At 42.8% G+C, this 15,764-nt stretch overlaps 1 protein-coding gene across 2 annotated transcripts in view; it reads left to right on the forward strand.

Moving 5' to 3' along the window:
* PANX1 (pannexin 1) overlaps nucleotides 1-15,592 on the forward strand; it is a 44,994-nt gene extending 29,402 nt beyond the window's left edge. The window contains exons 3-5 of one of the 2 annotated variants that reach the window (XM_026651651.2): nucleotides 7,937-8,160; nucleotides 9,256-9,923; nucleotides 14,184-15,592. In XM_026651651.2, the coding sequence (XP_026507436.1) occupies nucleotides 7,937-8,160; nucleotides 9,256-9,923; nucleotides 14,184-14,269 (978 nt within the window). In that variant the 3' untranslated portion in view covers nucleotides 14,270-15,592. Of the gene's footprint in view, nucleotides 1-7,936; nucleotides 8,161-9,255; nucleotides 9,924-12,286; nucleotides 12,323-14,183 lie in introns of those variants that run through there. The other variant, XM_024208678.3, reaches the window with a different exon arrangement.
* The last annotated feature ends 172 nt before the right edge of the window (nucleotides 15,593-15,764 follow it).

Consider the following 15,764-nt stretch of genomic DNA (forward strand, 5'->3'; position numbering starts at 1 on the left):
GAGAACAAGGACTCAGAAAATTCACCTTTGGGAATTACTGGCAGCTGCCTTGTTCAGAAGTGTGAGGGATTTGTAGTTTCCCAGAGGGATCAAAGGGAGTGTTCTCCAAACATTGCAGAGCTCAAGGATCCACCAGGAAAACTAGTTCCAGCCACATGGAGCCAGGTGCATCTGTTTTACTTTATCCACCTTGTTTCCTTGGACTCTGCTTGTCTCCTGGAAAAGGGGCTACTTTAGGAGCTAGCCACCTGCACCCTTATCCGAGGGAATAGTTAGCACAGAGTGACAGTTAATGTTGCTTCTAGCATCCTTAACTTCCACTGGCTTGTCAGGCAGAAATATTGCTCGGCTTGGATGTGAACATGCTATGTATATGGAATGTTTGCTCCCAGTTCCACCCGTCATATCCCAAGATGCCCATCCCAGACACCCAGAGTAACAATCACACAGCATTTGCACTGAGCAGCTGCCAAAGACCCAGAGAAAGGGAAGCACACTCCTTAGGGTTTCTCTATGCTTGAAATGCTACAGCGGCACAGCTTCTGCTGTGTTTTCCCATTTGCATGGGTAATCCACCTCCCTGAGAGGTGGTAGCTTGCTGGACAGAAGAATTCTTCCATTGCCTAGTGCTATCTACACTGGAGTTAGGTTGGTTTAACTACACCACTCAGGAGTGTGGATTTTTCACACCCCTGAGTGACATAGTTAAGCCAACTTAATTTTCTAGTGTAGACCAAGCTCTTGGCTCCCCTACTCTCCTCCTGTTTCAGTCCTTTGAGCTCTTCTTCTTGTACTTTTCTTTTTCCTTTCCTGTCATGGTGACTCATGTTTATTCAGAGTTGGGGATAATCTAGGCTGGGTGTGTCTAATAATTCATCATTGTTTTCTCCTGGGCTTGACAATGGATGGGTATTTGAAATTGATTTTGTGTAAACAACTGGCTTGTGAGGTACCCCTCCCTGCCATGAGGTGTACTTGAAGTTGTAGTACAGGTTATGAACAGTTTTCTGCATACATAAATTTATAACCACAGTCCGAGATAGACACTGTGTGACACATACATATCTCATAATGACCATCCAGTTCAGAACATTAGAAGTTTTCATAAAAGACCTTTCTCATTATACTTTTATGGCACGATAATACCATATGCAGTCAGTTGGTTCAACTGCTCATTTTTGGGGTTTGAACCTTCTGTTCTTCTATTGGGGTATCTGGGCCCTGATCGTTCCAATCGCATATTGACACATGTAGATAAGCTTTAACTGGTGATGTTCAGAATCTGAACGTTTCCTACAAATGGCTTCTGTTATCTCAGTCCTAATCACTAAGGAAGGGTGTGACATTCCCCTCTGGTGTTATCTAGACCGATCTGCTAGGTCACTCCAACCCTGCTCTGCTGTGAGAACCCCCACTCCTGGGCTGTTCACGCACAGCCTCTGGCATGTAAGCTTTTCCCAGCTACTTGCAGCCAAATGACACTAGCCAATATCTCCAGTCCAGGACACAACCCTAGGAACCTCCGTCTTGCAGTGTCCAGTTATGCCCACTGGACGCTGCAGGCTTATATGAGTTCGTCAATTTAACAAAGAAATTGATATGTACCAGCCTTGTTATCCCAAGGGGAGTCTCTGTCACGCTTCAAACCAAATGCACTGCTCCAGATAGAATAAACAAACATTTATTAACTATAAAGATAGATTTTAAGTGATTATAAGTCAAAGCATAAAAAGTCAGAGTGGTTACCAAAGAAAATAAAATATAAGCACACAGTCTAAACTCAACCCTATTAGACTGGGCAGCAACTAGATTAAGCAGTTTTTCTCACTCCACTGGATATTGCAGTCCTTAATATACAGGTTTGTTCCTTAAACCTGGGCCAATCTCCTGTGTTGGAGTCTTGTCTTCTTCTCGGGGTCTTGGTTGCTTGCAGCATAGGTGGTGGCAGGAGAAGGGCCCAGTATGTGTCCACTCTGTCTGTTTTATACCCTCAGTCCATGTGCTTGGGGAGCACAAGTCCAGGCATGTCTGGGGGGCATTGCTGAGTCTCTCCAAGTAAAGTTGAGCAATTCCCCTGGTGTGGCCTCATGCAGGTGAGTCATTGCATTGTAGCTCCCTTGCTGGGCAATGTTTTAGTGACCGCCATACAAAACAATTCTCATAACTTCCTATGCATTAATGATACACATATATGGATAGAGAAATGACTTTCAGCAGATCATAACCTTTCCCCTGATACCTTACAAGGCATGCTTTATATGTAAGATCACAATTATATGAAAATGAGGAATATGGGAGTTACAGTATGCTCCCCCAAGGTATAGAATGTCACAAAGGGCCTTTTGCATGTACAGTAAACTCCAGATTACCCGAATTGCATGGGCGGATAGACTTTATTTGGATAATCAGGAGTGTGGATAATTGAGACGGCAAGTGCCCTTCAGCCATTCAGCTGCAGGTTGGCCTTCCCTATAGACGGGGGCTTGTCGTCTTCTCAGTCCTGGCCAGGGCGGGGGGCTCTCTGCTCTGCTCCATCAGGAACGCAACCTCCCCTTTGTGCCTGCAGGGTGTCACCTGCACTGCCACAGGAGCTGTTCAGCAGCAGGGTGGCCTCTCCTATGGCCAGGGACTTGTCTTCTTCCTCCTCCTCCTGCAGTCCTGGCTGGGAGTCTCTACTCTATTACCTGAATCTCCGCATTATCCGAATCCCCTCCTTTTCGACATACATGCCTTCTGCAGCACATATCTCATGCTGGGGGACAAGGAAAGGATTTGGATAATGTGGAGGTTCGGATAATAGGGTTTTGGATAAACAGGAGTATACTAGATTCATATTTACTATTTCACATTCAGCATTATAAACTTCACAAAATGCTGTTAAAAGAGGCCCTACTAGTAATTTTAGAACTAAAGCACTCTCGGGCAAAACTGAATTTCATTTCAGGGATAGTAAAACTCTTCAATTTATTTGACCACATAGGTCTTTAGCACCAACAAGAAACATGGCTAATGTAATGCAAACTATCCCCGAGACATCTCTCCACTACTTGATGTAATGCTGCCACCTTGTAAATTGTGAGGCATTGAAATACATTTTTTTGAAAGGCAAATTGCATGCATCCATACACCAAGCACCAGTTGTTTATCCATTGTGACAGACCCAGACCAGTGGGGTACAGGAGTCTGGTAGAGGGCAAATATACTGGTCACTGGATGAGTAGTTTTCTGTTTCCTGAGTGACCAGAGCAGGGGATGCACTAGAGTAATCAGGAACCTGCTAGAACCAGTTAAGGCACGCAGGCTAATTAGGACACCTGGAGCCAATTAAGAAGCTGCTAGAATCAATTAAGGCAGGCTAATCAGGGCACCTGGGTTTTAAAAGGAGCTCACTTCAGTTTGTGGTGTGAGTGTGAGGAGCTGGGAGCAAGAGGTGCAAGGAGCTGAGAGTGAGAGGGTGTGCTGCTGGAGGACTGAGGAGCACAAGCGTTATCACACACCAGGAGGAAGGTCCTGTGGTGAGAATAAGGAAGGTGTTTGGAGGAGGCCATGGAGAAGTAGCCCAGGGAGTTGTAGCTGTCATGCAGCTGTTACAGGAGGCACTATAGACAGCTGAAGTCCACAGGGCCCTGGGCTGGAACCTGGAGTAGAGGGCGGGCCCGGGTTCCCCCCCAAACCTCCCAATTGACCTGGACTGTGGGTTCTTCCAGAGGGGAAGGTCTCTGGGCTGTTCCCCAACCCACATGGTGAATCTCTGAGGCAAGAAAATCCGCCAATAAGCGTGGGACCCACCAAGATAGAGGAGGAACTTTGTCACACCATGTACAACTGTCATGAATTTTGTGTGTGTGTGTGGACTTATTTTGCCCGCTGCTATTTTTAAAAGATTGGTATGGCAGTGTAAATAAGGTTATTTAAATATTGGTTAGATGATCTGGATAATGTAATAAATCCTTTCCATTCTGACTCCTATGATTCTACTGTCAGATCATCTTTTCTTCTCTGATTGTGCATTCATCTCGGAAGTTTCATGTGGAAATTAACTTCTGTTCACAAGTTAACACACGTAAAGAAAAACTGATGAGGATAATGAGATGAGGAGAGAGGGTTATGAACCGGACCTTGAAAACATCATGGAATGCTTGGTAAATGAAGACTGCTGCTTCCAAATAAAACAGGAGCAAATGCTGCTTCTTTCCAGAGTTGGAACACAAAACAAACATCTGCACGGTTCCCCTTGTGCTCTCATTAATATTATTATTATTAATTAGCACAGCACTTAGAGGCCCTAGTCATGGACCAGAACCCCATTGTGCCACACACTCTACAAACACAGAACAAAAATACAGTCTCTGCAAAAGGGTTTACAATCTAGGTATAAGACAAGAGACAACAGATGGAGGAGTACAAAGAAACAATGCAATGATATTGGTCAGCAAGATAGGCAGTAGGCTCAACAAACCAGTGGTCTGGATTTTTGTAGGTGTCATGGCAAAGGAGGATTTGAAAGAGGATAATGAGGTAGGTTTGAGGGGTTTCGTGGGGAGCACCTCCCAAGCATGAGGGACAGCCTGGGAGAAAGCACAAAGATTCTTGTTTGAAAATGTAATAAGTGGAGAAGGGAGGCTGGCATCATTGTCTCACCAGAGGTGGGAGTCAACATCTCGATAGTGAATGAAAGATGATACGTGGGGTGCAGATTGATGGTGAAGGACCTTGACAGTGAAGGCAAAAAGCTTGTTTGATTTGATAGAGAAAAGGGAGGCAGTGAAGGAATGCAAAGAGAGGGGTATGACATGGTCAAAGCAGTGGGTTAGGAAAATATTTGCAACTGCATTCTGAATGGATGGGGGGGCAAGATTGCATTTGTCAAGGTCAGAGAGAAAAATGTTGCAGTAATTAAGACTTGAGATGATGAGAAGATTGAGGTGGAGCGAGGAAGAGGATGAGATAGAGGTGATGAGGAACTGTAGAGGGGTGAGAGAAACCAAGAAGGGGTGATGGAGCCAGTGGGGAGAAAGGGAGGACAACTGATGCTGTGAGGCAGAAGATGAATGTGGAGAGAGCTGTTGGTGAGTGGCAGATGGACAAGATTTCAAAGTAAATAAATAAATTCCACAACCCAGGAAGTGTGAAGGTATGTGTCCAGCCTGGCAGCTAAGTCCCTGCTGGCTAAGAAGGGCCATTGACACTGTTATAGGCCAGGGCCCCCGGTAGCCATCCCCTTTTTGGGTGTGAGGGGGCAGGGCCAGGCTGCTTTGCAGAAGCAGCATGGCCTCCAGCCCAGCTCTGGGTCCTTGCTGGCTAGAAACTGCCCCTCCCACCCAAATCTCAGTCTTCTTCACTTCATAATCATGATGAGTTTTTGAAAACTAATTTGTTTCTGGGCTAGTCCCCCTTGCACCATGCCCCATCTGTTCCAATTATAAAATGCGTGCATTATGGCACTGTTTTTCTTGAGGACTTGGAAAACTGAACCAGTGTCTTTGCACACATCTAATTGTGATGGGACCAAGCAATAGAAGTAGTGGCAAGCAATAGAAGTTGAAGTAGTTAAGCTTCCCAGGCCACACCTAGCACAGCAATTTCAGGTTTTTATCACCAATTAAGGCTTCACAAATTTGTTATTTACTATGACTAATGCTTGCAAATTTTTGATGTGGCTGTTACCGTTTTAGAACACAGCAAGTTTCCTGATTGGCATGTTAATTGTAGTCAGAGTGTGTATCATCTCCGGCTGTTGAGAGACATTGTTCCCTAAGGTATATGTATAAAGGTGTGCGAAGAGAGTGAGTAAGAGTAGAGACAGTTCACAGGATTTTGTCACAGTTGTCTTAGATGTTGGAAGCAGCTTTCCTCCATAGGCGTATGTGCATCAGGTCATTTGTTTTATATATACAGACAAAGCAGATTCAGGTAACATCTTTATCCTTGCTGAAAATGCAAGAGAGGGCTACTAGCCACAGTGACCAACTGACTGGGCCAGATCCTCAGCTGGTGAAATCTGTGTAGATCCGTTGACTTCAGTAGAACCACATCGTCCATTTGCACCAGCTGATGATCTCTTCATGGACTTTCAAATGTATGTGTTGAGGAAAAAAAATATTTGTAATTTAAAACCAAATGAATTTTGGTCATCATGACTATAATTACAATTCCCTGGGTTCTGATCCCGGAGTTCATTAGAATATGCTTTGTACTAAAAGTTAAAGACATGGTAATTTAGAAGTTCATGGATGAATAAGATGGATAATTATGTTTGGTAGAATTAGACAATATATGCATCTGAAAGGATTTTCAGGTATTATAGCTGTTTTATACATTACACATTTAGTATAAATGTGCCTTGAGAATATATTGAGAGGGACAAAGTGGGTGAGATTGGTGGAAGGGACGAGAAGACCCAAAGAAGAGCTCTGTGAAGCTCAAAAACTTGTCCCCTCCACCAACAGAAGTTGGTCCAATAAAAGACATTACCTCCCTCAACTTGTCTTTCTCTCATCCTGGGACCAATGCAGCTACAGCAATACTACAAACAACCTTGAGAATGTATTGCCATTATTATATGATTTATTTACATTTGATAAGAGCATGCATTGAGTAGGCTATACTGGCGTGGATAGAGTTATAAGCTTACAATACATGTGTTTTATAACCATCATTATATAGGAAGAAAGTAGTAACACTTAACCAGGTTTTAAAGCTTTATAAGACAATTACTACCAAGAGACCAATATGTAGAGCCCTGCAATTGACCAACTCCAAGGTTGGATCTACATTTCCCAGCTCCCCGGATTCAACTTGGAACTGGGGCCATGTGGATCCTCTTCTGCTCCGTTCCAGCAGCCCACCCTACCCATCCTGAACTAGGAATGGGAACCCGGCCTGGCAGGTGCTGCAGGTCTCGCTGATCTCCAATTTGGGGGTCAGGAAGGAATTTTTTTCTCCTGGGGGCCAATTGACTGAGGATCAGGAAGTTTTTCGCCTTCCTCACAGCACCTTCGACCCACAGTGGGTTAAGTAGGAAGGTGCTTAGTACTTACCTGAGGTTCTTGGGTTGAGTTGTTAATTCCTCACAACTTGCAGCCTGTTTCCAGTGCAGTCAAAAAATAAAATGAACTGTTCGCCGAGGTAGAAGTCCTGGGATTTTGGTGATGGCCCTTGGGCTCATGGGATAGGGTGAGACTTTGTTGCTCCCAATCCTCTCTACCCCCTCTGTCTCTCTCGCCATGGGGAAGGGTGCTAGGACTCAGAGAACTGAGTCCTGGGGGTTGGGGGAGTAGGCTGAGGAGAGCCTACACCAAGTTACAGGGTATATGGTAGGAGCCCTGTAACCCCTGCACTGGATCAAATTAAATGCCTGGTATAGGAGAGTATGGGTGATGGGCAGGTAGCTCCCCTCCCTTGTGTTAAAGTTTAATAAAAGGTGCGGCAAGCTGCTTAATTCCATGCATGTGTCTGTCCTCATTTTGCCACTGTGTCCACATCAAATGACATTGTTCTTGTCAGTTTCACATTTGCCCACACAGTTCTGAATAGCTGTGGTGAAAATGTGGTCCAGAATTTTGGTTACATTCACTCTGCTTCTGTTTGGCAAAATCTGAGCAGCAGCAGAGGCAGTGGATCTGTCTGTCTGCACACTCAAGAAGATGGCTCTGCATTAGTTCTTAATGGGAGCTTTTCTTTGTACCTATGGGACTATTTCCTGGTTTAGTTTCTTTTTCTTTCTTTAAAAAAGAACAAAAGCTTAAATTTTGCATCAATTTTTGGCTTCCCCCTTCTCCCAACCCACCAAGAAAGTTTCCTACTCACCCTGGTTAGTGTGAGAATGGGTTTTTATAAAACAGAGTGCCTTGCCCAGGAAAATATTCTTATTTGGCTTGTTTTGTTACACATTGATTCTAATCTAACAATTTTTAATGCTATTTTTCTCTTCCAGTTTTTCCCATATATCCTGCTACTAGTTGCTATCCTGTTGTATCTACCATGCTTGTTCTGGCGCTTCACTGCAGCACCCCATCTTTGCTCAGATCTGAAATTTATTATGGAAGAACTTGACAAGGCCTACAACAGGGCAATCAAAGCAGCTAATAGCTTTCACAGTGGCGACACTAGAGACCCCAGTAGCCTGCCTCCAGCTGTTAATGAAAACTTGACACAAAGGTAAGGTGCTGTAGCTTGGTATTTTTGGTCTTTATTTCTTTTAGCCTTTAATAAGTATAATATGTTTGGAACACTTGTAAATCACAGACACATACTGTAAATTTATACCAGCCATTTTAAAGATGAGCTGACATGTTTTTTTAGAACTGTGATTAAAAATGTAAGATCCCAAATCGATAATAAAATGTGTGTGTGGAGTTAGAACTTACAAATAGCTACTTTTTTCAAACAAAATACTTGAAAATCAGGTTGTCTTCCTCTCCCTTTGTAGACCAGCCCCGGCCTAAGGTGGCTCTGTGTTTCCTTTGCTACAATGGATGTCAGTCTTGCCTAAAACAGCATTAGGAAGTGCAGGTGGCTGTATTCCTTACCTACCAGTACAGTTATTTTTCACATCCTTTGATGTGAAAGGCCATTACTGAGCTCCCCTGCCACTCTGTTGTTCTCAGAGTTGTCTCTGCAAAGACCCCTTTTTCTTTTCTTTTTTTTTTTCTTTTTAAAATATTTGTCTTTTCCAGTCTCCCTCTCTTGGATTAGTTGCTGCACTGTTCTAACCAACCTCAGTTTCACAGTCTCCCTAGACAGTGCAGCAATTTCTCCTCTTCTCTTTCTTCATAAGAATTGAAAAATTGTTTCTTTAATAGTGAGTTGGCATGGATCTCTGAAGTTAGGTCCTGGCACGTAAAATGCCATTCTCATTTTAATGTAAGACATGTTGCAGCTGTTTCTGCTTTGTCTCTTAAGTTGGATTTGAGTATCAGTGCTTGAGTTGCATTTAAAAATTTCTTTTTAGTATTTTACTTATTCTGTCTGAGGCTTGGGCATTTTTCCTGTTGACCCTCATACTTGTCTTGTAAACAGTTATATTCAGTACTAATGAATGTACCGGAATTCTGGTCTTGAGATTGCCATTACGTCTGTTTTGCACAAGTGTTACTTCATTGATTTCAGTAGAGTAACTCCTGATTTACAACAGTGTCAGTGAGATCAGAATCAGGCCTTTTGTTTGTGTGTGTCAAAATGTTCGGCTTATTTAATATGACAAAATGATTCCTGCAATGATTGGTCTACGTTTTTTTTTTTTTCTTTTTCCAGTTTGTGGGAGATATCTGAAAGCCACTTTAAATACCCCATTGTGGAACAATACCTGAAGACAAAAAGAAACTCCAAAAACTTAATAATCAAATATGTTATTTGCCGTTTACTAACATTAGCAATTATCCTGTTTGCATGCCTCTATCTGGGCTATTATATCAATCTCTCCTCTATGACTGATGAGTTTTTGTGCACCATCAAAACTGGAATCTTAAAGAATGACACAACAGTTCCAGAACTAGTTCAATGTAAGCTTATTGCTGTTGGCGTCTTCCAGCTACTCAGTTACATTAACTTATTTGTGTATCTTTTGGTGATGCCTCTTGTAATGTATGCCATGCTCGTCCCATTCAGGCGAAGCTCAGACGTTCTTAGAGTATATGAAATTCTGCCAACGTTTGATGTTCTGAAACTCAAGTCAAATTATGATGATTTAAGCCTCTACCTCCTCTTCCTTGAGGAAAACGTAAGTGAGCTTAAATCATACAAGTGCCTCAAAGTGCTGGAGAATATTGCAGGCCCTGGGAAGTGTGACATAATCCATCTGTTGCCAAACCTTGGTACGATTAAGATAACAGATACAGTAGATGGGAAGCCAGCAACTGTGAAAGAGAAGCCTGATGAGAAAATTACAGAAGAACCAGAAAGGACTACAACAGAACTACAAGGTAAAGTTGAGCTGCTTGTTGTGTTTAAATGGTGTATCCATTAACATAGGCCTGAATAAGAAGAAAAATTGTTTCTTATATTATGAAATTCTGTATCTAAGCAAATAGAAGCCTTAGAATTCTTGTGTGCAAAGACTTAAATGTGCTGTATAAGAAAATTGACTAGCTTATACCTAACAATACAGTCTGCTTATATGATTCTTATAACTTCAAATAACCCCTCAGGAGGGTTATGTTGTTGAAAGCTATTGTAGTATTTTTATTTGTTTGTCATAATGGACCAAATTTTCAAAAATAGATGCCTAAACTGTGCCTGCAAAATATATAAGCAGAGATGCAAATTTTCCATCTACAGCTTAGGCACTTGCTTTTGAGAAACGTCACTTCCAATTAATATGGTGTTTGTGCAATAATATTGCTTGGGTAATTTGAACTGATGGTAAGGAAAAACTAAGGAACTCATGTGCCTGTCTTAGCTCTCCTGCATGGTTTGTGGGTATGGGCCTAGCCTGTGGCAAAGGGCTAGAGCCAGAAATGGCTTTTAGATCTGTGTTAGCCCTTCCTGGCTTCATCTCTCATCAGCTTTAAGCCTAGCAGAAGTGGTGGTAGCAGCAGTTGGTTATTGAGTTCTTAGTCCTTTGGATCAATCACAAAGTAGTAAAGTGTACAGTCACTGTACAATGTGTTTGCATTTAGAGATAGAACTAAGATGAGATGGGGAAGTTAGTGGTGTCATGATTTTGTTTTCAAGAACAGCATGAAAGGCTGGTAGTCTTCAGACTAGAGGGACAGAGGTGCATAGAAGTTAATCCTCCCCCTTCTCTCTCTCTCTCACACTCACGAGATCCGATGGGGGTGGTATTGGGGAAGGGACTCCTTTTAGTGGCAGGGTAGCAGCAGAGCCCCTGTTATTGCTGGCTGTCTGCTCTTTGTGGCAAGGGAAACTGTTTATGTATAAGCCACCAAGCCAGCTACACTTCGCTCATGCTCCCTGTCCAAACCTCCCCTGTTCTGGGGTGGAGGGAGCCCCTTAAGGGTAGTGCTCTACACCAAAGGATCCCTAAGATCTACAGTTAAAACTTATAGCAGCATGGTTATGACAGCCAGGGATATGAAAAAAACACATTTCTGACTAACATAGGTATGCTGATAAATCCCCCAGTGTAGATACAGCTAGAGGGATTCTGTCAGCATAGCTAACATCGTTAGGGGAGGTGGTATTCCTGTACCATCAGATCTCCTCCTTCTGTTGCTATACACTGCATCTACACTAGGGGGCTCCGCAGACATAGCTATGCTGCCGAAGGCCCTGTAGTGTACGCATGGCCTCACACAGGAAATAAGGCACACATTTTTAACAGAGAAGGTAGTTGGAACAATTTACCAATGGTCGTATGACTGGCAGTTTTTAAATCACAATTGGATATGTTTCTAAAGGATATACTCTAGTTCAAACAGGAATTAATTCAGGGAGGTTCTATGGCCTGAGTTAAACAGGTGGTCAGACTAGATGATCACAGCGGTCACTTCTGGGTTTGCAATCTACAAGCTGGAACAATTTGTATAATGGGGGTGCTGAGAGTCGATGAACCAAACTGTAAACCTTGTATATAATGGAAACCACTTCAAGCCAGGGGGTGTGGCAGCATCCCCCCACCACCACCACATCCCTAGTTCCAGCACCTATGTCTACAACTCCTTCATGACCATCACCACATGCAGAGGGACCACTCCAGTTCCACTGCAGTGGGGCCTTAATTGGTCACAGAGGAGATGGGAAAATTTGGCCCTAAGTGATTTCACCAAGATCATAGGGTGAGTCAGAATCCAGAATAGAGCACTTAAGCTGGCAGACGTGGGGCTACATTGCTACACAGCAGCAACCCCTTGCCTTTTGGCAGTAGATAGTATATTACGACTGGTATCCATCGTCGTCATACTGCAGTGGGTATCAGATCGTGCAATAGGCCATCGTAACCCATAATAGTTCATCCCCTGCCCAGACATGGTTAATTCTATTGAGCGATCATGGTAATACGAGAATAAATGTTCAGATACAATGGTAATGAGGGTAGCATATTTTATATGTAAGTGCATTCACTCGGATCCTGCTCTTTCTACAGAAAGATAACCTGGCTTCAGATAATGCTCTTACCACTTTATGGTGTTCATTGTGATTCCAAATCTCTTTGAAGGAAATTGCCAGTCATGTTGTACATGGAGAAAGAGATATAGCCTCTCTATGCAGAGGTGGGAATGGCTGGGAACTCTGACCATATTTAGCTCAGATAGGAGGAAACTGCAGATTCAGATTAAGTCAAAGAACAGTTTCCAAGGTAGGGGATATTTAAATTATTTTTCAGCACAGTAATGATACTGTCTCTTCTGCCTAATATAATGGAGGAAGCATCAGCTTAAGAGAAATGTTCATGATGTAGTATTCTAAGTCACTCCCTCCCCACCATCCCCGGTACCAACAGCCAGCTACGACCTGACAGCGTCGTCACCGACGAGGCCCAGAAAAAGATCATCCTTGTCGACGTCATGGTCTCCTTTGAGAACAGGACCCCGGCGTTTCGTGAAGCCCGAGCTCATAAGCTGGAAAAGTACGCCCCCCTGGCCGACACCCTGAGAGTGAAGGGCTACGAGGTGCAGATGGATGCCCTGATCGTCGGAGCCCTGGGCACCTGGGACCCCTGCAACACGCGTGTGCTGCAGACCTGCGGGATCGGTCAACGCTATGCACGGCTCATGCGGCGCCTCATGGTCTCAGACACCATCCGATGGTCCAGGGACATCTACGTTGAACACATCACTGGCCACCGACAGTACCAGGAGGTGTGAGCCGGAGCGACATCGTTCTTCAACTACGAGAAAGGGACCGAGAGACTTTCTCCGTTGGATCATATGAACTGGAACCATAAACTCCCTGAACATTAAATCTCACCAAATGAGGGTCAATCCATCCTCATCATCATATCCACTCATTATACTCCACACCCGAACATAGCCACTCTATGAACTTCATACCCTCATATCTCAATGTCTGTACTTTGACCCATCAACCTTTTTACCCCCAATCGGGGATATTGCAGATTATGTATTCCTTATGCCACCTGATCTTAAACTGAATTTCACACCCCTCGATAATCTGTACGTTATTCCCTGGTAACCAGAAACTTCTATGCTTAAACTCTGTACCGTTCATTTTTTTTAAACATCATCTTAATAAAAATTTTAATTCTAAGTCATTCCCTCCACCACATAAACACAATGATGAATTTCTGTACCACTATGATGGGGAGAGAAAAAAAACACTTGCAAAATAAAATAAAAAATCCAAGATGCCCTAATGACAGGAATGTTTTTATTAGAGTTGGTCAGAACACTGATGACTAAATGTTTGTTGCTGAAATGTGTTGTTTTGTCAAAGCTAAAATGTATCGATTTCGACAGGAAAGTTTCTGAGGTTCATGGTAGACTCTCCAGTCGCTGAGAGGGAATAACTTATTGAAAACCTGACCTTTTGAATCTGAAAACTGATCTTTCAAGTTGATTCTGTTTTGTGAAAATGTTCGAGAGGTTTTTGTTGTGTGGAATGAAAACAAATGTTGAAACTCAAAAGTTGTCATGAAATGGATGTATGGTTCACCAGTCAGCTCTCATTTGTATACGTTCTGTATGAAGGTTGACTGTGATGATTGTGGCCTTTGATCTGCACTAAGAGGACTAAAGGTTGCATTTAACTGCCCCCACATTTTCGCCTGCCTCTAGTGATATTAGCATGATTTAATAAAAGATTTTACAAATGTAGGTACAGATTCCAGCTCGTTTGCACAAGAACAAGAAAGGCACCAAGAAGATTTCTTTCCCACTTTGGCACACCTCAGAGGACTGGAACAGCCAGAATCATAGCACTACTGACCACACCAGAAGTAGAGATATGCCTGGGGGATGGCTCCAGAACCCTATGCACCAGCTCGTGGTTCTACGCTAGCTCTGGGTTCTGCATTTCCAAAAGGAAGCTGTAAGGCGCTCCTCAGGCTCAGCGTTTGACAGGTAGTGCCACTAAGAGGGTGCCCTTTATGTATGTCCCTGTATAAAGCCACACACTAGCCTAGCTATAGTACAAAGCAAAGGTGAAAATAGGTTGCAGGTTTGTGTTTTTTAAATCTCCACGGCTGCTATTTTGTTGTAAGGAAAGCAGGAATATTCGCTTGTGTTGGAATTTTATTGTAACGAGCATTTGCTTTTGTTTAGTTTTAACAGATCTGCTCCCAAGTTGCAATACAAGCGCAAGCAACGAAGATAAGGTTCGTCAAAGACTTATAGATTCTTCATGCTGATTGCTCCTGCACGCTCCTCTTTTGACGGTTGTAGCACAGGACAGCTGCCCTCTATCCCCACCTCCAATTCAAGCCGCACCGAACACAGGACACTGCCTTTCTCAATGAATGGACTGGGTTTGGGGTCCTACCAGTTCACCAGAGAGGATAAACCAGTTTGCAGACTGTTTACATACAGTACAGTTAACCTCGTATCACAAAAGGCACCATCTAGAGTTTGAATATTTATAAAACCACTTAACTACGAATTATGGAAAAGTGAAATCCATCAGGTAATTAGCATGCAGAATGGATTACCAGAAGCAGCAGTTGAAGCTGAGACCATTTAAACAATAGGAGTGTGCTTACAGCGATGAAACACTGAACTGCATAGACACTAGAAACAGAGATGGCCAGATTCCATCCTGAGATGACGTGGTATTGAGGTGTGTGTAACAGAGTACTGGAAATGCCAAACTTTATTACTTGCCACCTAGTGTCCAATTCTGCAGTTCTTACTCCATCTTTGTTGAGGTAAAATATCCCATGCATTGCAGTGGGTATCAAAGGAGATGACTGTGTTAGATCTGGGTTTAGAACTAAAGTGTTCTTGGCTCCCTAGCCTGTAAAGTTAATGGGACTTTTGTTTGAGTTTGGACTGCAAGATTTCAGTCCTTAATTCTATTTCTTAGCTGATTTGGTTTTAATTCCACACCCCTCTGAATAATGGATTCTAAAGTTTAGGGACTGAGCAACAGTGATAACCCCTACTACAAGGGTTTGTCTTGTCTATGCTGATGTAAAGAACTGTATTTTATATTCATTGTGTTTAAAATAGCCACTTTTTAACGTTTATTGGGTATCAAATACAGTATAGAACGCACATTTTCCACAACATGCCTTATAAGAAAAGCATGCATGACATTCTCAATTGTATTACAGTAGCAACTACAGGCCTCAAGTCAGGGCCCCACTGGGCTAGACAGGATATAGAAGAAGACAGTCTCTGCCTCAGAGTTTGCAATCTTAGTTAAAGATCAGATACAACGGGTAATTGAAAGAAACCGAACAGAAGAGGACCATGATGTGGTGATAGAAATATGGACATGTTTTGTGGCAAAATCACTGATCCACTGAGGCATTTTGTAATTCAGAAAGTTACTGCCATAATTCGTTCATGTGGGTTTTTTTAATTGCTGTGGGGGGGGGTTCATTCAATTTTGTAACAATGTTCCAAATGGGGGTTCATGTCAGCATCATGGCATTTCTTTCAAATGGCAAATTAAGCCTAATTACCATGGAACTCTTGAATATACAGTAGAACCTCAGAGTTACAAACACCTAGGGAATGGAGGTTGTTCATAACTCTGAACAAAACGTTACTGTTCTTTCAAAAGTTTACAACTGAACATTGACTTAATACAACTTTTTTCTTCTGCATAGTAAAGTTTCAATGCTGCTTTTAACCGTCCTAATTTAAATGAAACAAGCACAGAAACAGTTTCCTTACCTTGTC

The sequence above is a fragment of the Terrapene carolina genome, unplaced genomic scaffold (genome assembly GCF_002925995.2).
Source record: "Terrapene carolina triunguis isolate 2854851 unplaced genomic scaffold, T_m_triunguis-2.0 Scaffold97, whole genome shotgun sequence".
Classification (NCBI taxonomy): domain Eukaryota; kingdom Metazoa; phylum Chordata; order Testudines; family Emydidae; genus Terrapene; species Terrapene triunguis.